We start from the raw sequence: 21,507 nt of genomic DNA on the forward strand, positions 1-21,507 counted from the left end.
CTTTGCTACCATTTGTCCTCTATTTTTAAATAAATTTAAAACTCCTTCACATGAGTGGCAGAACTGAAGCCACAAATCTTACTTTAAACTCAAGAAAAGGCCACTTTCTGCCACTGTGTTTCTTGCAAAAATATAAATGTAGTAAAGCATATGGAGTAAAAACATTGTGATGTCTTTTGACTCTCAAAATGCCTGGATTTGAAGTTGCCAAGAGGAGCATCTGTTAAGCTAGCAGCATAAATTGTAACTTCCTTGCAAGTGCCATCATTAAAAAATAGTCCAGATTTGGCAGTTCCATAAGGTAAGGGGGTTCCTAATATCAGTTGAAAATAATTCTCTTAGTTTATAGTAGGCAGTCAGGAGTTTGTGATTCCTGATACTGCTGACCAATTTTGTGAAATAAATTAATGAGAACTTTATGTTCCTGAATCATCTTTTTGTACTTCAAGCATTCTCTTGTGAAATTGGAAGGTGAGACTTTGTTAGAATAGCCCCAGCAAAGGAAGGGCCAGCTCAGTCCTCACAGGCAAATGTGTTCAGCAGGCAGACTGCAGGTGGTACAGGTGTGTGTGTGTTTCCAACTGGAACAGGTAAATTGTAGTTAAATCTCAGGAGGTCTGCCAGAGGGCTCAAACCTGGTTTGGTTTTGATACTTGTTTCTAGTTGAAATTTTGTTTTCTCAGTTCTGTTTTTTGGGTTGTGAGGACTTCTGTGTCGTTTCCCTATGTGTCTCTTGACACCAGTTAGTCAAGTATCTGCACTTCTTGGTGTTAATTAACACAGTCAACTTCTAACTCACCTCAGACGTAAAAATGTCCAAATCATGGTCTTCTTTAGTCTTAAATGTTAACTCTGTGAATATGGATGCCATAAAATGACTTTTTCTCTATTTATATCCAACTTGTGGCAAGTTTAAAAAAAATAATAATCAGCACCGTTCCTGGAGAGTTGGCTGGCATTTGTGATAACCTAACCAGACACTTTGTCATCATGCCAGCAAACTCAGAAGGGTTTACTCAAGTTGTCTCCAGAATTTCTTTAACAAATATTCAGATATATTTCTTCATGAAGGTCTCACAGTGAAAATAGGAGACTTTGGTCTGGCAACTGTAAAATCCCGGTGGAGTGGATCTCAGCAGGTGGAGCAGCCCACTGGCTCAATCTTGTGGATGGTGAGCAAAATGTGTCCCTGGTTGTGAACAGCTGCCTTCCCTTCCAGCCAGAGTTGTTTGGTCTGTTGAATGCTGTTTTAAAACTTTAAAAATCTGAATGAATCAACCACCACCATGCTGTTAGTAGTGTGTAGGCTTTTATTCCAGTTGTGGGAGCCAAGTGCTGGAATGCTTTATTGTCCACCCAAGGATTCTCCCTTTGATTTTTGGAGTTATTTTAAATATTTAGGGCAGAGATGGGGCTGTCAGTGGAACTGCAAGGAGCTGTTCTCAGGGAAGAGGAGAACCTTTCTCTTGCTGTCACCCTGCCTTTCCCCAAATGGCTTTGTCCCACTGGAGAGGTTTAGTATTGCTGTTCATAGAATCATAGAATTGGCTGGGTTGGAAGGGAGCTCAGAGATCATCAAGTCCAACCCTTGATCCACTCCCGCTGCAGTTCCCAGCCCATGGCACTCAGTGCCACATCCAGGCTCTTTGGAAAGATCTCCAGACACGGAGAATCCACTCCTTCCCTGGGCAGCCCATTCCAATGCCTGATCACCCTCTCCAGAAAGAAATTCTTTCTCATCTCCAACCTAAACCTCCCCTGGCACAACTTGAGACCCTGCCCTCTTGTCTTGCTGAGAGTTGCCTGGGAAAAGAGCCCAACCCCCCGCTGGCTCCAACCTCCTTTCAGGGAGTTGGAGAGAGTGATGAGGTCTCCCCTGAGCCTCCTCTTCTCCAGCCTCAACACCCCCAGCTCCCTCAGCCCTTCCTCACAGGAATTCTGCTGGATCCCTTCACAGCCTCCTTGCTCTTCTCTGGACCTGCTCCAGCACCTCAGTCTCCTTCCTGAGGGGCTGAGGGGCCCAGAACTGGACACAGGACTCAAGCTGTGGCCTCACCAGGGCTGAGCACAGGGGCAGAATCCCTTCCCTGGACCTGCTGGCCACGCTGTTCCTGAGCCAGCCCAGGATGCTATTGGCCTTCTTGGCCACCTGGGCACACTGCTGGCTCCTCTTCAGCTTCCTGGCAATCCAGACTCCCAAGTCCGTTTCTGCCACTCTGTGCCCAGCCTGGAGCTCCCCATGGGGTTGTTGTGGCCAAAGGGCAGGACCCAGCACTGGGCCATGTTGAACCTCATCCCGGTGGAATCAGCCCAATGTTGAGCCCCTGCTGCTCCTTACCTGGAGCAGATGGTTTCCTTTGGAAAAGACATTCCCAAGAATTGCCTTCATGTATGACTTCTGGTGGAACTTACAAAGCAGCTCCTCAAGCTTCATTCCAAAACTCACCTGGAGAAAATTTCTTCAGCAGCTTTTCAGATGGGAGACTTCAGTGAAGGAAATGAAAAAAATAGAACAGTGCCCATTAGCAGGTTAAAACACATTTAAATTAGGCTAGTATGTCCTATTTGGCACTCAAAATACTTTGATGAAGCTTCACTCAAGCCATTTCTGTTAATACCATGCAGTTTATTTAAATTCAATATATAACTGATTAATTATTTTGTAGCTGCCAGGACATGGCACGCAGCAACATTTGTGGCATCTCCTTCAGTGAAGTGTGTATGTATTAGTACATTGTAAATGTTCCAATAGTTAGCACTGAAAGAGCTGCAGGTGTTACTTAAAACTGGTTTTCCTTCTTAAAAAATACCCTCAATTACTGAGGCATGCAGCCTTCCTAGTTACTAAGTATTTATATTTTGAGGAAAGTTGGGAAGTGTTCATTAAGAGCCACAGAATGCTTGGCCAAGATTTTTTTGTGGCCTGGAAAACACTATGCACCTGGAAAAAAAAAAGTTACAAAAGCAGAAACCTTTTTTTTTTCCTCTTTAAACAAAAATACAAATAGACAAACCTTTTCACAGCTTTCCAGAACAGGATTTAGAAGTGACTTTCCTCATGGTGTGCCTGTGCATATGAAATAGGTCTTGGGAAACAAAAAAATACAACTGCTTTTTTTTTTCTTTTTCCCCCATTTTGATCATTTAAGGGCCATCTGTGTGGAGCTGTCACCTAGAAGTTGGTGTAGGTTGATTCTGTTTCCTTGAAAGTTGATAGAATGTCTTACTGAGTTTTTGTTGCTGTACTGTTGTACTATAGCTAAGCTTTTTTTTAAATTTTAATTGTATTGATTTTTTTTTTTTAATAAGATGTGGAGTAGCATGCCCTGAGTTTTTCCACATCCTTATGTGAAACTCATCAAAGGTTTTGAGGTATTTTTCCTCCCTGGTTCTTGGTTGAGCTCACTCTCTCTGCTTTCCACACATATTTTCCCCTTTTCTTGCCCTTTCTATTTCTAAGTTCTATATTAATGTTGCTCATAACTTGTTTGGTTTTTCCCTCTTTTTACAGGCACCAGAGGTGATACGGATGCAGGACAGTAACCCCTTTAGTTTTCAGTCAGATGTCTACTCCTATGGAATAGTATTATATGAACTAATGACAGGAGAGCTGCCATACTCCCACATAAACAACAGAGATCAGGTAAGAAACATTCTGTGAATCCTGCATTTTGTTTCTGCCCACAGGACATTTTGTTGTCCTCTAAAAATGAAAGATCAAAGAGAAACACAACATAAGAATCAAAATGTTGACAACGTGGTTTGTTTTATCAGTAAATCTGTGTAGTTTACCTAAGTATTGACAGTGACAGTTACTAAAAAAAAAAAAAAAATTCCTTTCTAAAACCATTTTGAGTGCCCTGTTAATTTATTTGTTGGTTAAAGCTTTTGCTTTAACCATTTGCTTTAAACCATTTTTAAAGTAAAATCTTGGTTTATATATCTTTAAATAGGTGACATTTCCCTTTTGATACTAAATGTGCTATTCTGTTATTATCAAGGATTATCTGTGCTTTTACTAAGTGGAAAAGAAAAGAGTGGCTACTGTCAAACCTTTTAGTTATGAATGTTAGTTTGTGTGGCTCTGTCTTTACCAAGTTGTATTCTACCAGTTAACCAGGAATTACCAAGCAGCACATCAAGGACAGAAACCTCAACTCTTCTCTTTACATGAGTGCTTTTCCTGGCTTAACAAGTCTAAGAGCTGCCTCATTTTGCAGGGCATGAACTTGAGACTGATCTTTTTGATCTCTGCTCTGCTGATCCTCATCTGTGGTTTGTTTTTTTTTTAAAATTCAGGTTTTGTAATCAGAAGAGTGTGGCTGTGGGGACAAACCACTAGATTTCAGCCCCTGTTGTGCTACATAGTCTGTTTCCCAAGTAGGAGAGGCCACTTCTGTTGGGGAAGGTTTTCTCTTATTTTCTAAAATTATCTACAAATTAGGATATTGGAGTGTGTTTTAATTCATAATATTGAAGTTACATCCATGCTTTAATAATCATTACTGTCAAAACCATGCAACACTTGGACCCTCAGGTTTTCCAGGGATGGATAGAGATTTCCTGGAGAACAATGCTGAGACCTGATTTTGGCAACATTATATTATTTTTTTCCTGAGACAACATTAGCTGAAAAAGAAAGAATAGCACAGTTAGCTCTGGTTTACCCCTCCTCCCCTCAAGCAAACTCACTCCACTCAACCAACCAAACCCACCATGATTTTACCAGACCAGACTATTACCAGTAGTACATAGTCAACCATTAAGGTTACTGGGAGCTGATGAAAAACCTGAATGATGACCACATCAACTTGGACTAAACCAGAAAAATGTGTTTTCTGACAGTAATAATAACATCTTTTTGTCTTGAAAGACAAATAGTAAGAGGAGACTCCAGGGGTACCTTAGAGCTGCCTTCCAATCCCTGAATGGAACCTACAGGAGGGCTGGAGAGGGACTTTTCACCACAGTGTGCAGTGATAGGACAAGGGGAGATAGATTTAAACTGAAGGAGAAAAGGTTCAGAGTGGATTTCAGGAAGTTCTTCAGCAGGGGGGTTGGTGAGGGACTGGAACAGATTGCCCAGGGGAGCTGTGGCTGCCCCCTCCCTGGAGGTGTTCAGGCCCAGGTTGGATGAGGCTCTGAGCAACCTGGGCTGGATGAGAGGTGTCCCTACACATGGCAGAGGGTTGGAGGAGATGATCTCCAAGGTCCTTTCCAAGCTGGGCTATTCTGTGATTCTGACTTTACCCAAAAGCAGGACTTTGGTTTTGGTTTAACTCATCTGGACAAAGGTAGGCAGCTCTGCTTCACTTTGGGACAATAAAAGCTACCAGCCAGTGAAACAACTCGTACAACTTCAGTTTTCTGCTACTTGCGTCTTGATTTTTTTCAGATTATTTTCATGGTGGGCCGAGGGTATGCTTCTCCAGACCTCAGTAAATTGTACAAGAACTGCCCCAAAGCAATGAAGAGACTTGTAGCAGATTGTCTGAAGAAAGTCAGGGAAGAACGACCTCTGTTTCCACAAGTAAGTGTGTTTTGTACATGCAAGTTTTTGACAAGTAGTCATTAGTACATGAAACATTCTGCACAAATAGAGGTGGTTTATATAAAGTGCAGCCTGCTTCCTATTTTTGTCTTTATTCATGTGTGCATTTTTCATAACCTGGCTCCCTCAGGCAGTTTGTAATTCTGATTGTACCAAGTTCCTGTAAGGTCATTAAAAATACGTGCAGGCTGAAGCAGTGTCAGACTAACATTAGAGCCATTTGCTTTCAACAGCTGAACCATTTTAGAGATAAGCAAAAAAAAAAACCAAACCAAAAAACCAATCCTGACACAATAAGAATCAGATCTCTCTTTGTATCTACATTTTATTTTAGTGTGGGTTGGAGGGAAATGAGAGCCCAGTCCTCCTTTCCTTCCCTCACAACTATGAACAAGCAAACAAAATCCACTGGGGGATGTAAAGTCATGTAGCAGTTTTGGGTATCTTGACAAAGAATGCTTTACCTTTTCCTGTCATTATGAGGATGTTGAAGGTACTTTCCAGGATGAAATATAATCAGGTTTTGGTAACAACTTCTGCAGTTACAATCAAGCAGAAGTTTTGTTGTTTAAAAAGCTCATTCGAAATGTTTTGAAAACAAGACTGCTAGGCAGAAGGTGCAACTCTTACCCCTGTTACTCTGTTGGGAGAGTTGGACAGATGCTTGTTTATTGATCCTAAGGTCTGTCAGCTCCTGAAAAGTGTCCTCCCAACCTCTGAAACCCATGGCAACAACACCTGGAGGCAGAGTTTGATCGCTCCAACCAGGCGATTCCTAGAGAGCGCCTTTCCGTGCCTCCACGTGGCATCTTGCTGCCCTTACAGATGTGCCTAAAGCTGTCCCAGCTGAAGGTTCAACACCAAAAGAGGAAGTTCAACACCTGTCTAACAGGGCTTCTTTTCCCTTGGTGTTTCCCTCAGATACTCTCCTCCATTGAATTGTTGCAACATTCTTTACCCAAAATCAACCGGAGTGCTTCGGAGCCATCCCTGCACCGTGCTGCCCACACAGAGGACATCAACTCCTGCACACTCACCTCCACAAGACTGCCTGTCTTCTAGGAGCCTGCACCCTGCCTGGGTCCTCCCCAGCCACAGGAAAGGAACAGGAGTAACACGAGTTGTGCTTCTCATGCCTCAGTGTACAGGATCAGTGCCAGCAGGATTATCTGCGTCCCAGTTTTAAGAACAAGCTGCTAAGGATTTCTGCAGTTCTTACCCTGCAGGGACACAACTCCACATTGCCTTTTTTTCTACAGTTTCTTTTACTGGGATAGTTAACAGACCATAAATCAAGAGATCTATTACTATTTTTTTAATAGATGCACTTGAGCCTTATTTTTTTTTCCCCATACACAGAAGCAATGGATGTTTCTTTGGCAGTGTTTCTGGATTGATTTGAATCTGTTGATAAATTGGTAGTTTTTACAGCCAGGGCTGGCTTGCCTGGGTGTTGGAGGAAGGGACAGTGCATTATGGTGCTCCTGGATTGCCCTGTGCCATCTGCCACTGCCAGCTGGGGGAGTTCTGCCTGCAGTGGGTATCTGCAAACAAGACTGAGGGAAGAGAAAACAAAACAAAAAAAAAACCAACCAAAAACTTTCTGGAAATCAGCTCCTGCCTAAGAGCTTTCATCAAGCCAATGAAAATAAGTTAAAATGCTAATTCAACACAAAATAGTTTTTGCAATAGTTTTGCACATAGAAGAAAAACTCTTGCAAAAGAATGGAATATATTCTGAACTGTAGTGCTCAGAGAAGGAAGCTAGCCAGTCCTGCTATGGTCACCTGCAGTAATTCAGCAGCTTACTTGGTACTATGGACTTGTTTCTTGCAGCCCAAGGAGGTGGTAAGTGTGGCAAGAGGGGCTGTGTGGCTGAGAAAAGGCTAATTATCAGTATCCATATTCTTCTGCAAAATGAGCATAGTCTTCATCCCATCTGAAGCTGTCGTCCAAGAGATGCACTATCAAGAGGAAACTGAGCATATACAGTTTTTCTTGCTGATTTGGGTTTTAATTTTGTTTTTATTGCTCCTGAGAAAATGCATTTATTGTAAGCCGAGGTTCCTCTGATTATCTTATTTTAATAAAATAAATTAAATTTTAGCTTTAAGATTCCATGTCATCATTTAATGTAGTAAGAGTAGTTCTGAATGTACATCTAATATTTGAAAAACTCAGAAAATTACATTCTGGAGGCTTTTTTAAAAATTACTAGGATAAGTAAGAGCAGTTCAAGTACAAACACACTTGATAAGACAACCTGTAAGTTTCCAATCACTTCCTTTAAAAGTTTTCATTCTGCTCTATTAATCTTTCAGCAGCATCTGCTTAAGAGGCCCACACTGAGGAACTGTCAAGCAGTTGAACAGCACTGGCTTTGCTCTGCATTTTATCCTCTGGGAACCTGATGTTTAGGTAGCAGTGAATGTGTTGTCTTGGCTGAACTCCACTGATGGCAAAAAAAACCAGGTGCTTGAATGTAAGAATTGATTTTTTTTTTTTAAAATACCATTCTGTTTAAATGCATTCATTAGGGAAAGGATGGAAGCCAAGTTTCCATTCTTGGAGAGGAAGCCTGGGGTTGTGTTTGTGTGTCTGCAGCTCAGGGGCTCCTGTCCCAGGCTGAGCTCCAGTGAGGGAAGAGACAGGAGGGCTGTAACCACTGGTACCTCACCTGCTGATGAACATTTGTTAGGCAAAATACTTCTGCTCTGAATTTTGACAGTTTAATGTGCAACTTTTCACTGCCTCTCATCTCCAAACAGCCACTGGAGCTTATTTGCAGCAAGCAGAAACTCACCAAGTGCTTCTGGAAAGGAAGGGAGGAACCTACACTTAAAAAAAAATACCATCGAGGTGGTCTTCAGAATGTGGGTAACATTATCAGAAGGGTGGAATATTAATCTTTAGGTGATTATTGAGCATGACCATAAAATCTGCTTGCTAACAACTAGTTTCAGGGTTAGAGGAAACTGTTCCATGTTGCTCTGCAACAATTTTTAAGAATATTGCTGGCATTTTAACTGCAGCCCTCTCTAAACATCAGTTATATCTCATTCCAGCTTCATTATCGTAAGTTCAAGAATGGATTAAAAAAAAAAAAAAAAAAGGTAAGCTTTACTTTGGCTCTGATTTCCAACTATGAATACCTAATATTTAAAAGAGATGTGTGTCCTGGTAAATGAAAATATTTTAATGAGCTTATTTTGACCAGCACTTAATGTCAAATTAGATGAAAGCTGCTATATGGACAATGTAAAAGGCCCTGAGCTTTTAAGTCTTAAAATTAAATTAAATTAAAACTTCTCTTTGTGTTGTTCCCAGGTAGCTTTGGAAAACAAGTTACCTTTTTCATTTCAGACTACTGGTACCTGGTTTATGTCTTCTTGGGGCAAAGCAAACCAGAAATGTCTTGTTTGAGATCAAGAATATCCTCTCTGAGGTTGTTGGTGGGGTATTTTTGTATCTTTTATTACTGAAAATAGTCCTGTGGAAAATAAAATAAAAGTGTGGAAGATGAGCTAGAAGGAAGCTTCAGTGGGGAGGTGAGGGGCTTTTATGTGTTTTGGGGTAGAAAGGATGTCCAGGAAAGTGCTCCTGAACATCCAGCTCAGAGTATTACATCTCAGTCAGCCATCATTTCCCTTCACCTTGGTAATTAGTGCTGAGCAATTACACTAATGAGACTTTAACCAGAGCAATATCTTCACCAGTGTGTTCTTGGGCCAGTTTACAAGAGCAGCTGAAAAGTAAGTGGTTACAGAAAGTGACAAATTAAGAGCTGACTTCATGGGAAGTCAGATTGTCCAATTGTTAAAAAAACCTTGGGGAGGAAATGACTGTGGAGAAGTGAGACTTTCTGGGTCAGAGCAGAATGTGCTGCTCAGTGTGAGAGACCCCAGTGGAGCTTCTGATGAAACCCTTGGAGAAAAGCAGTTATTCCTACCTGGAACAGTTCTCAGCTCCAGTTTTGACCCATAAATGCCAAGCAGTTAATAATGCAGCACTCATTTGGGGCCATTTGAATGGTTTGAATCCCGGCTGGAAGTCCCTTTATGACAGTGACCCAGCTCTCAGTTCTTACCCCTGGCAGCAGTGCCCTCTTTGCTGATGTCAGAGGGGTTTTTTTGTGCCTCTAAATATACTTTGCTTCACAATACAAGTAATTTTGTTTGTCCCCCCCCCAGTCAAGGTTTCCAAAATGTAGGGGTTTTTTTCTGAGTTTTCAAGCAGACAAGTGACCTCTCCTGGGCATGCAGCCTTCTCCAGCTGCTTGAGTTTTCCCTGGGTTTCATTTAGGGTTGTGCAGGGGGAAACTGGACCCCAGAGCTCTAAGGCCCTGCCAGGTCAGTGCTGTTCAGACTGAGTTTTTAGATTAATTGCAAAGTTAACTACAAATCATTAAGCAGATTTAATTTCTTCTATCAAACTGCAAATCTCTTTTGCAACACAAATGTGAATTTAAAGTTTTAACATAAAATAAAAGCCAACAACAATTCCATGGTTGGTACAGTATTAAAAGATCTTCTCACCCCTAATTCTGGGCTCCTCTAGGAGTTCTGATTCTAGGATTCTCATTTCATTAACTCAGAAGAGATGTGTCAATATCTGGCACCTTCTGGACCTTTACCTGAAAAAACAAAGGGGTGGCTGAGGTCTGGGAGCTGCTGGAGGTGAAGGAGCTGCTGAGGGGAGGAAGCTGGAGGCAGCCTTGGCACCTGCTGCACTGCAGCCACCTTAAAAGTGTCACCAAGGTGGGGAAAGTTGGGAATGGTGCCAGTTTGGGGCTCTCTGGCAGCTGGCAGGGGGTGGGAGGTGCCTGGAAATTGGGCTGAGCTAAGCCTGGGTTGGAGCCAGAGGCCAAGGACCAGTCTGCCACTGCGTTAGGAAAAGCAGCAATTAAACCAAGTTGTTTCTTTTGTAGCTGAAATTATTTCTGTTGCAGAGTTGCAAACCATAAGATCACTGATATAAGGAGGTCAGAAAATTATTTAGTCACTTCATGTAATTTTGGTTACTTCCTTTAACCTGAGTAAAAATTTCCCTACCAGTGGGATACATGTGAAATAAACAGAAGAAAAAAATCTCACTATTATTGTTGCAGTGATTACTTAACTACTTATTAGACAGTTTCCAAAAGCCAATTAGTGCAGTCAGTTTAATTTTGCTGTACACTGTCCCTCCAGAACTTCTCTGCCAGAACAGATGAATTGTGTTTGCTTTAGGACAGGTGGTCCAAGGGACACTTCTCCCACTCTTCAATGATTTTAAAAGCCAGGGTAGGACCTTGAGCAGTGCCCAGGCCCTACCACTGAACTCTGCAAGAGCACAGGAAACTTGATTCAGAACTCTAGGTACTACTTTGAGGTATAATGCATTAGTTCTTAAGTCTCTTTTTTTTTTAAAAAAAAAAAAAAAGCTACACTGACCATTATTCCCAGTGGGTTTTTGTAGATACACACTTAGTAGAGAAAAAACCCCACCCAAAATAGATTTAGTAACAATTTTTAACAGCTTAAGTTTTAAATGGTAAGAGAGGAGCTGTAATTACGCCACCTCACACTCACCTCACAGGACAGCATAATTTAGGCCAAAGAGGCAGAAAACCCTCTTGGGATTAGGCTGGGTTTTTTCCATGCAATCAATTTAACTTTTTAAAATATATTTTAGTATTTTTGTTGCCATACAAAAAACTATCTGAAAACTTTACCAGGACTGCACAAGAAAACCACAGGGTACGTTCATCCTAACTGTGCTGTAGAAAGACAAAGCATGGCTAAATAAATAGCTGGATTGCTGTCAAGGACAGGACCTTTCCTCCTCTTTATTGGGAAGTAGCAGAGTCGTCATCAGCCCCAGAAAGGTGCATGAAAAGTTCTCCAAGGTCTGTGACTTCATCATCTGTGCTGCTCACAGTCCTGCTCTCCCTGTCCTCGATGAAGTCCCACAGGCGAACAGAGTTGAAGAACTGCAAGAGAAGAAAATCTGACTGAGCAGGAACCATTTTCCAAGTATTTTCCCTCACCAGCATGAGGCTGGGACTCCAAAGCTGCTTTGTGCTCTGTTTAAACACTCAGCAATGTTTGGTTTTCAGCTCAGAGAGACAACTCCTCTCCTTACTATGAACACAAGGCTCCAGGAACCAGGTGGAGCTGTAACCCCAGGGGCTGTCCCCACCCTTCAGGTGCCCAAGCCACCACCACTTTTTTAGACAGCTCTAAGCCTGTCAGGTGCTTTTCATAGAATCATAGAACGGGCTGGGTTGGAAGGGACTTCATAGCTCATCAAGTCCAACCCTTGATCCACTCCCGCTGCAGTTCCCAGCCCATGGCACTCAGTGCCACATCCAGGCTCTTTGGAAAGATCTCCAGACACGGAGAATCCACTACTTCCCTGGGCAGCCCATTCCAATGCCTGATCACCCTCTCCAGAAAGAAATTCTTTCTCATCTCCAACCTAAACCTCCCCTGGCACAACTTGAGACCCTGCCCTCTTGTCTTGCTGAGAGTTGCCTGGGAAAAGAGCCCAACCCCCCCCTGGCTCCAACCTCCTTTCAGGGAGTTGCAGAGAGTGATGAGGTCTCCCCTGAGCCTCCTCTTCTCCAGCCTCAACACCCCCAGCTCCCTCAGCCCTTCCTCACAGGAATTCTGCTGGATCCCTTCACAGCCTCCTTGCTCTTCTCTGGACCTGCTCCAGCACCTCAATCTCCTTCCTGAGCTGAGGGGCCCAGAACTGGACACAGGACTCAAGCTGTGGCCTCACCAGGGCTGAGCACAGGGGCAGAATCCCTTCCCTGGACCTGCTGGCCACGCTGTTCCTGAGCCAGCCCAGGATGCCATTGGCCTTCTTGGCCACCTGGGCACACTGCTGGCTCCTCTTCAGCTTCCTGGCAATCCAGACTCCCAGGTCCCTTTCTGCCACTCTGTGCCCAGCCTGGAGCTCCCCATGGGGTTGTTGTGGCCAAAGTGCAGGACCCGGCACTTGGCCGTGTTGAACCTCATCCCATTGGGATCATCCCAACTCTCCAGTCTGTCCAGGTCCCTCTGCAGAGCCCTCCTGCCTTCCAGCTGATCCACACTCCCCCCCAACTTAGTGTCATCTGCAAGTTTGCTGATGATGGACTCAATCCCCTCATCTAAATCCTCTATAAAGATATTAAACAGAACTGGACCCAACACTGATCCCTGGGGGACACCACTAGTGACCGGCCACCATTTTGATGCAGCCCCGTTCAGCACCACTCTCTGGGCCCGGCCCTCCAGCCAGTTCCTAACCCAGCACAGAGTGCCCCTGGAGCCTGTCAGGTGGTTTTATTTGCAGCTACATAAGGCAAAGGGGATTCTTTTAATACTGTAGCCTGACCTGTGAGAATGACTGGTTAAAAAAAAAATAAAACAGTAATAAATTTCTGCTGTTAAACGCAAGGTGCCTTCCCTTTCCCTGTGCCTCAAAGGGAAGCTGAGGGAGGTTTTCTTCCCTTCTCCAAGGCCATGTTTGGTGTGAAACAGATTTACAGAGAGCACTTTCCACTCACAAGGTGGGTGCATGGGGAGCCCCTTACCCGCACAGTTCCCTCAGAGCTGAGCTGCTTCCTGGGCTTCTCGGGTTCAGCTCGTGTCCCATCTGGGTAAGCATGGAGGTAAAGACACTTCCCTCCAAAGGGACAGGTTCCTTTTCCTTGCTCAAAGTACTTGCAGGGTTTCTTCCTGATTTAATGAGAAGAAAGAGAGAGTTATGGCTTGCAGGAAGCAGATCAGAGGTCACCCCTCTTATCTCATCCTTGGTCAGTGGTGCAGAGCACTGCTCCTGGTCACACACTGGGAGCTCTGAGTTCCCTGAGAGCAGCCAGAATAGATGGGAAAGGTTACTAAAAGTGAACAGATACATAAAAGAGCAGCAGTGTGAGTAAAATAAAATTTAAAAATTAAACTATCTTAAGGCACAAAAAGGGAAGGGTGCTCCAAGAATGCCATCAATCCTTCCCAGATGCACTTCCAGCACAATGAACAAATCTGTTGCTATTTTCCCAGCATTCCTCCCTATATTTTCTACCATTACATTCATTATGAACAAGTTCCTCCTTGGGCAGTTCTGGGACAATACTTTCAGTTTCCAGCAGCTTTGTTGCTGACCAAGCTCTTCATAGAGATTTTCTTCCCTGAGTGGTGGGCAGGGGGCTGGGGGCTGGTTCTACAATGAAAAACAGGAGGAGGAAAATAAAGAGAAGATGCACTTGGACTTGTAAACTTAGCATGCCCTGGTTCCTAAGGTGTAGCACAGAGCAAATAAACGGAGAATGGGAAAATAAATGGAGAAGAAAGCTCAATAATAACAAAAAAACCCAAACAAACCCACCCAAACCCCCCATCCAGGCAGAATGAATTTGTCTTGGTCTGAAGCACAAGGGGGCTGTGACTTCCATGTTTCTAGGTCAAGCTTTTTTTCCTCCTGGCATATAAATGGGAATGGATTTGTGCTGCTGTGACCCCTGCTCCTGGCTTAGCCTCCCTTTTATTAACATTTTTTCATTCCATGACAGACTAAATCCCCAAGTTATACCTGCCTGCCAAGAGATCTCCCCAGAAAACCTCTTTGGTACAGGAATTCTACCTACAACACAATGCATCAGTCCTAGCAGAGCACAAACATTTTGTATCCTTGTCCATACCACAGGCTGCCAAGAGCCAAACCCAACTTCCAGCAGGGAACTTCCAGCCCCTCTGCTCCAAAGCTCCCTCTCCTGAGGACATGGACAGCACCAACTACTCCAGCCCAGCCTCCTGAGCACCCCTGTGAGCTAAAACATAAACCCAGGCCAGCAACAGTGTCCTGGAACAACCCCCAGCTGAACCACCTCACTTTAAACTCAGTGATTCGTTTTATTCCAACATTTTGCCTGCCTGTCAGCTCAACCAAGACAGGTACTGAACCAAACACCTGACAGGACAGTGCTGGGCTCAACAGCACTTTTTTTGTCCCGCCTGCAATCCAAAGTGCAGGTTCCAAGGCTGCTGCACAAGGCAGGATAAAGCAGCACAACCTCCAACAAGTGATCTGCAGCCTCCAGAGTTATCACTCCCTCACGGCCAGCACAGCTCTGCCTCTTTACCCCTGGAGAGGGCAATTCCCATCCCACATTTCAAGTGACTGTCACATCTTCTTTGCCTGCTTGCTGCCCTTGGTAGCCGAGACCCTTCCAGAGAATTCTGTCAAAAGGATCAACAGAAAAGCCACAAAGTTTTGGGTGGGGTTTTTTTTTTTTTTGGCAAGTGAAACAGCTTCAAAGTGGCAGAGCACAGATTCTTCCGTGGCCATCAGGACATAAAAACCTTGCCAGGGATGAAGAAACTCCAGGCACTCCACTGGACCAGCCCGTGGTGTTCCTGTCTTCAGGACAAGGTACACGAGTGGCTGTGACTGCTGAACTTACCCCACTCCCTGCTTAAAGGCTTCGATCAGTTCGTTTTTCTTCTCCTGATCTTCTACCCAGTAAGCGCTGGGAATGACAAACTCGGAGATCACTCTGCACTCAGGACACGCCCTGGGGGGTGGAGAGAAGCCAGGGAGGCTCCGGTTACCTTCCCGGAGTGACACTAGACAGCAGCCAGTCCCCCAGAGACACCAATTCCCTGGGGACAGGGCCGTGGTTTGTCCCAGCTCCTCACGCATCAGAGCAGCCCCTGCTCGCCCCACTGCCCCACAGCCAGGGCTGGGGTGGCCTTGGCTCTGTCTCTGGCTCCACACAGAAGAACCAGGGGTGTTGTCCTCATCTGCTGACCCCCCCTGGGCACAAATCCACCTGAATTCCTGTGGGAGCCCCGGAGCAGCAAGGCAGCCTGGCTGGAAGAAGAGAAAGGGAGCTCTCCAAGGCACCTGGAATGGGCTCTGGCTGGTATCAGCAGGGAGGATTTGTTCACTTGGGGGTTTATGAGATGGATTCCTACATCATAAACTGCAATGCAACTTCCAGGTACCTCAACAAGCCTCCCCTCCCCACAAACCACCTTGTCTCCCAGCAGGAGACAAGAACTAAGCCAAATCCTTCCTTCAGCATAACTGCAGCAACCATGGTGTTCCCCACTAGGGAGAAACATAAAAACATGGTTTGGAGCAGTATTTAATCCATACTCCAAACCACCCCAGTCCCTGCTGCAGGCAAAACATCTCAGCACCCATCCAACAGAAGCCTGGCTCCAGTGCAGGTTATGTCCTGATGTTCACTTCAATGAAACTCTGTTTGCTTTGGCAGGAGACCTGAGAATATTGCCCAGCTTTTCCTCAGCATGCTTGAAACTTCAGTTTTCAAAAGAGATGCCCAAAAAAAGGGGGAAAATGGGACGTTTTAAATTCTCTCACCTGAGGTTTGGGATATGTTTTTATAGAGCTAGAAGGTGAAGGCATCCACTCAGATACAGACAGGTGTGGGATGAGTGGGAGACTTAGCTTGAGATCAGAGAAAACTCCAGTGATTAAGCACATACATCTTAAATAAAAAAAAGTCCCTGGCTTTGCCTGCAGGGTCACAAGGTCTCTGCTGTTCCAGAGTCCACGTGTGTGCTCTGTGCCCCACAGAAGAGGGGCTGAGCTGCAAAGGACCAAGCTCTTCCCACACAGGGTGGGCTTGGAGGGGAGGAAGCCCCTACCACAGGGTACCTGCTGCATGCTGCTGGGCTTGGAGGTGGTTCTCAGAGTCACACCCCAGCATCCTGCGATTTACCAACCCTTGGGCCAGGACTTCCTGAGCTCAGAGCTTATCATAGGCTGGGTTAAAACCCCTCATCCCCAGCTTGAGTTCTGGATCAGAGAGCCCAGGCCAGCAGCACAACCCACAGAGGAGCCTCTGCTCAGCACCCACTTACTTGATGACTGGGTTCTCAAACTGCTTGGCACACCTCCACTGCCTGATGCAGGACAAGCAGTACGTGTGGTTGCAGTTGGAAAGAATTCCAAACCTCCTCTCAGAGGCAGAGGGCTTCTCATACACCACTTCCATGCAGATACTGCACACTTTGTCCTGGCTTGCCTGAAAGGCAAAGGCCTTCTCCATGTCGTGCTCAAAGGTGGCCATGCACATCTGGCAGGGGAGAGATGGCACTGGTTAGTGCAGGCCATGGGGCAGCCTCTGCCTCCTCCAGCAGAGGTGTCTGTCAGAGGATCTAGCACAGGAGAAACAAGGCACACTCCTCAAGAGCACAATTCCCACCCTTCAGTGTCAGAATTTCATTTTCAGAGCATTCAGCTACAGCATGGTTCAGCTCCAGGTGTATCACAGCTAAGGCTGCTCCAGCACTCGCTCTGCCCTCACCCCATCAGCAGCACTGCACAAGATGCTTCCAACACCCCTAGCCCCATCAAATTCAGGCTCCAGAACAGGCACCATGCCCAGGATGTTCTCCAGGATGAGCTACTCTTGTCTGAGAGCTCCCCCTGCAGCCCTTCTCACCCCAGCAGTGACTCACCCTCCCACAGCACTCCCAGGTGAGCTGGTGCTGCACAGCTTCACCTCTTGGCTTTCCCAAGTTCTCTGGACTCAACAAGTGAAATTAATTTAAAAGACTTCAAATTAAATTCACAATAAAAAAAGGAGGCAAAATAATCCCACCTCAGTAGCAGGATTCCGACAAGTGCTGCTTCTCCCCCACCACTCACAGGGCACTGAGAGGGACAGGAGATGGTGCCAGGTACCAACAAGCTCCAGGAGAAGGGAGAGCTGACCTGCTTCACTGACCACAAACACCTTGCTCCTTCTCACCCTTCAGACCTGCTGCACTGACCAGCCCTGACCCAAACCTGGTAGCCAAATAGCCCAAACAGCAGCCCCTTGAGTCCAGCTTCACCCAGGGGCTCCCTCCAGCTGTCCTACCTCAGAGTTCAGCTCCCAAGCCTTTTGTTGAGTCTGTCCCTTCTTGTCCCTGCCCTGAAATCTGCCAGGCCCAAGGAGACACCTGAGGAGGGGACTCAGCAGCCAGGCAGGGCAAGCTCTGAGCCCTCCCAGCAGCCCACAGCTCCTCCCCCCAGGGCACCACCAGACAGCTGTGCTACAAGAGACTTCTCCTGCTGGAGTTTCAGGGACCTGGGAGAAGGCTGCAGGGTGAGTTTCCAGTCAGGATGAAATGGGAACAAAGAGATTGCTGTGAAAGGCCACCTACATCACAAACCAAGGCCCAGAGGCTTGAAGAGACCCCCCTGAGAACCCCTCCACACAACAAACCCAAAGCTCTTTGGCCTCTCCCGCAACGCATCCCCCCCAACCTGGATCCTGGAGCAAAGGAACCCAAACCTTGTGCTGGGCAAGGAGAAGCCTCCCCTCCCCCCAGTTCCACGGGGCCATTACCATCTCATGAGCTTTCCTCTGCTCCTGGTCGAAGGGGTGGAGCACCTGCAGGCCACAGATCTCACAGAGGTCCCCGTGGAGGTAAGGGCAGCGCTCCCCAAAGTGACAGGCGCCGGCCGCGGCGTAGGGACAGAGCTGCTCCCCCTCGGGGCAGGACCTGCCACCCACTGCCTCTTCCAGCCCACTGCAGATGGCTTCCAGGTAGGAATGGGGCTTCAGGGCCAGGCTGTCATCCTGCTCACTGCAGGGCAGCACCTCACTGCTGACACTGCCCTTCTGCTTCTCTTCACTGGAGCCGCACAGGTCTTGGGGGACAGAAAGGAGAATGGAACAAGAAGGTCCACACACTGCACTTCCAAAGATCGGCCGGGGTGGGTGGGGTTGTTTTGGTTTTTTTTTCAAGAAAAAAAGCTTTCTTCTCAATGCAATCTCACCCCCAGGCCCCTCTTGCTCACAAGAATTTTCACAGAGTGAAGAGTTTGTTTCAAGGCCTCTTCAGCTGTTTTCTGCTCAGAAACGACTGAAAAAAACCTCCAAAGCAGCTCTCCTGTCACGGGTGGGTGTGGCAGGGAGAGCAGAAGTCTCCATACTGGTGCTCCCTGGAGGGCTGCCAGGCACACAGCAGCATTTCAGATGCCCTCATGTTGAGAAGAGAACACACACAAAAAGTTTGGAGGGGCAGAAATACTTTAACCCAAACTGCCCCGACCTAAACGTGACAAAAAAATCCCCTCCAAAGAATCCCCTCCCTTCTCCCAAGGAATCCTGTGGGGAACACCAGGATGGGGCATGGAAAGCACTGAGAGGCCCCAGGGCTTCCAGGAAAGAGGCCACAGCAGGACCCGGTCTGAGAGTGCCTCCTTGGAAGTTGTGGAATAAAAAAGAATTGTGGAATAAAAAGGAATTGTGGAATAAAAAGGAATTGTGGAATAAAAAGGAATCATGGAATAAAAAGGAACCATGGAATGGCAGAATGCCAGGTGGGAAGGGACCTCAGGGATCCCCTGCTCCAACCCTTCTGATATTCTTGTTGATCTGAGACGTCCCAGCACTGAGCCTTAAACCTTCCCAGTGTGGGGGAATCCCCCACTTCCCCTGGGAGGCCATTCCAGTGTCTGTCTGTCCTCAAGGGGAAAAATTTTCCTCTTGTGTCCAACCTCAACCTCCCTGGGAGCACCTTTGCTCCTCTTTGTAGCCCCCCCCCCCCCTTTAATTACAGCACCATGGTAATTAGTGGAACAGTAATGAGGCCTCCCCTCTGAACCAACCACCCCAGCAGAGCCCCACTCACTTCTGTCCCTCAGCACCAGGGTTTTCCTCTCCCTCTTGCCAGATTCCTGCAGTCTGCTCCTGGGGATGGGGGCTCCAGGCTGGGGGTGCTGCCGGGGGGTCTGCAGAGCTGCTGAGGAGAGGGCAGGGGGTGCAGGGGCAGCAGCACCCCCTGAGGCAGGGAGCCTGGTGTGGTCATACCTGCAGTGGGCAGAACAAGTGTCAGAGGGGCCCTGCCTGGCCCAGGAATCTGCATGAGAACAAAAGGAAAACTTCAGAAGCTCCTCCTCGGGGAAAGGGTTTTCCAGAGCTGCTCCCCACCAGAGGGTGGGGGGCTCTGTGCTTTCCTCTCCAGAGACACCCAGCACAGCTGGAATCAGCTCTGACACACACAGGCTGGGTCCTGGCACTGCAAACTGCCAGGGGCAGTGAGGGAGTGACCCCCCCTGAGCTCCCACCTCCTGCTCCCACATCCAGAAATTCCTCAGGAGCCAGGAGAGGGCTCCCAGCACCCAGGGAAGCTCCAGGAAAGCCACCAGTGCTGGGAGGAGGTGACAGCAAAGCCATGGTGGACACACCTGAGCAGTTGTGAGGGGAACAGAATTGTTGTCCCCTCCCTGCCCTGAGGCAGCCACAGAGGTGCCCCAGGAGCCCCAAACTCAGCCCCCAAACAGCTGCAGGGAGGCAGAACCAGGAGCTCTGCAGCCACCAAAGGGGCCTGAGCAGAGTCTGGTGAGCAGAGGGAGGAAAGAGCCCCCCAGGGAATGGCACAGAGCTGACTCAGACTGCAGGAACCATCCCTGTTTGCTCCTGATCCCCCAGGGGGACCATGAAGGAAGCAAAGCAGAGGCAATGGGACAGAGCAGGGGATCCCCCAGCCCAGCCCCAGCTACCCCTTTCCCACAGCACAGCCCTGGGGGATGTAACCTGAGCTGCCACACAGCACTCACCAGAGCATTTCTCCAGGAGTTTTAGCCAGAAACCTTCAGGAAAAGGTGTGGAACTGCTCAGCTTTCCTACCAAACCCAGGGGAGCCCAAGAAACACTCTGAGGGGCTGGCAGCCCCCAAACCTGAGCATCAGAACCTGTGAGGAGGAGGCCTGAGCAAAGCACTGACCCTTCCTGCCCCTCACCCACAGGGAAAGCAAACCCAGTGCTGCTCCCTCTGAGGCTGCAGGCTCTGCCTCTGCCTTCAGTAACTTTTACTGTGCTGAGAACCAGGTTAAAAAACACAACTTAATATTTAGTTTCGATGGAGTTAAACATTGCTGAGGCCAAGGCAGAGTGGAACAGGGGGGCCATGAGCTGCTGTGGTCAGGGGAGAAAACCCTTGTGGTGCTTACTGTATTATTTAATTCCTTTTTTATCTTTTTTTTTTTTCAAGCTTTTCTTGATCTTTGCCTGCCTGAGGTGTAAAGCTGACTGCAGATGGTAACTGCACCCCCTTCCTCCCAGCTCAGTGTCCCAGGCAGAGGCTTTACCTGCACCGTGCTCCGTAGGCACACTGCCCCTTCTGGTAGTACTTGCAGATGGTGGAGGATTTGCTTGTAGCCAGATCGTGTGAGAACAGACACTTGCTGCCCTCCCGACACACTCCTTGCATGTAGTACCTGGGGAGAAGCTCTTCAGATGGAGCCCGGAGCTGGCCGGGAGCTGCAGCCCCTTCCTCACGGGGCTGACACCCCACACACCCCCTCACACACACCCCCGGGGCCTGGCTGCTTTCTCAGGGCCGGATCCCGTGTCAGGACCCCGCACCGCAGCCCTGCCCAAGCTCCCCATGGTTCCGGGCCCCGGGCAGCACCAGCGGGGCCCAGACCGGGCTGCCCGGGACGGAGGGGAACGCCGGGGCCGCGCCGGGCCTGAGAGCCCCCGCAGTGCTCCCCCAGAGCCCCCCCAGAGCCTCCCCAGAGCTCCCCCAGAACCACCTCAGAGCCCTCCCAGAGCCACCTCAGAGTCCCCTCAGAGCCGCCCCAGAGCCTCCCGAGAGCTCCCCCAGAGGCCCCCTAGAGCCTCCCGAGAGCTCCCCCAGAACCACCTCAGAGCCCACCCAGAGCCGCCCCAGAGCCTCCCGAGAGCCGCCCCAGAGCCGCCCGCCGGCTCGGCCCGGGCCTGGGCCTGAGCAGCCAGACTGAACCGGGCCGGGCCGGGCCAAGCCCTCACCTGCAGGTCACCTGCTTGGTGCTCATCCTGGCCCCGCGCCTCCCTCCCCCGGTCCGGCCGGATCCCCGCACCGCGCCGCGGGGTTCCGCTGAGGGGGAGGGAGAAGTGGGGGGAGTGGGGCGGAACGAGGCGGAGCTCTCCCTCTCGCCCGGACGCAATTCGACGACGCGCCGCAGCATAGAGTCGC

At 47.8% G+C, this 21,507-nt stretch overlaps 2 protein-coding genes across 8 annotated transcripts in view; one reads left to right on the plus strand and one right to left on the minus strand.

The window, feature by feature from the left end:
- RAF1 (Raf-1 proto-oncogene, serine/threonine kinase) overlaps positions 1-7,657 on the plus strand; it is a 75,792-nt gene extending 68,135 nt beyond the window's left edge. For all 6 annotated transcript variants that reach the window (XM_030458580.1, XM_030458582.1, XM_030458585.1 and 3 more), the window contains 4 exons: positions 1,054-1,172; positions 3,512-3,643; positions 5,396-5,530; positions 6,473-7,657. In XM_030458580.1, the coding sequence (XP_030314440.1) occupies positions 1,054-1,172; positions 3,512-3,643; positions 5,396-5,530; positions 6,473-6,613 (527 nt within the window). In that variant the 3' untranslated portion in view covers positions 6,614-7,657. The remainder of the gene's footprint in view (positions 1-1,053; positions 1,173-3,511; positions 3,644-5,395; positions 5,531-6,472) is intronic.
- Positions 7,658-10,221: 2,564 nt separating this feature from the next.
- Positions 10,222-21,490, minus strand: MKRN2 (makorin ring finger protein 2). 2 transcript variants are annotated; one of them, XM_030458586.1, is made up of 8 exons: positions 21,321-21,490; positions 20,639-20,767; positions 19,180-19,358; positions 17,889-18,193; positions 16,414-16,628; positions 14,985-15,095; positions 13,116-13,260; positions 10,222-11,522 (listed from the first exon to the last, which is right to left on the minus strand). In XM_030458586.1, exons 1-8 carry the CDS (start codon positions 21,344-21,346, stop codon positions 11,379-11,381), a joined length of 1,254 nt encoding a protein of 417 aa, XP_030314446.1. In that variant the 5' UTR covers positions 21,347-21,490; the 3' UTR covers positions 10,222-11,378. The 2 variants fall into 2 exon arrangements, with proteins under 2 accessions (XP_030314446.1, XP_030314447.1); XM_030458587.1 differs by having other exon boundaries at positions 21,332-21,486.
- Positions 21,491-21,507: the final 17 nt, after the last annotated feature.

Source organism: Calypte anna, chromosome 12 (assembly GCF_003957555.1).
Source record: "Calypte anna isolate BGI_N300 chromosome 12, bCalAnn1_v1.p, whole genome shotgun sequence".
Classification (NCBI taxonomy): Eukaryota; Metazoa; Chordata; class Aves; order Apodiformes; family Trochilidae; genus Calypte; species Calypte anna.

Bases quoted from the DNA above. Each gene is read 5' to 3' on its own strand.
- MKRN2 (XM_030458586.1), bottom strand. From the start codon at position 21,346: ATGAGCACCAAGCAGGTGACCTGCAG. The intron at 15,096-16,413 runs GTAAGTGGGTGC...TCCACCCCCCAG, and splicing joins TTTGAGAACCCAGTCATCAA to GGCGTGTCCTGAGTGCAGAG. The intron at 11,523-13,115 runs GTAAGGGGCTCC...CTTCTCTTGCAG, and splicing joins GCTCTGAGGGAACTGTGCGG to TTCTTCAACTCTGTTCGCCT.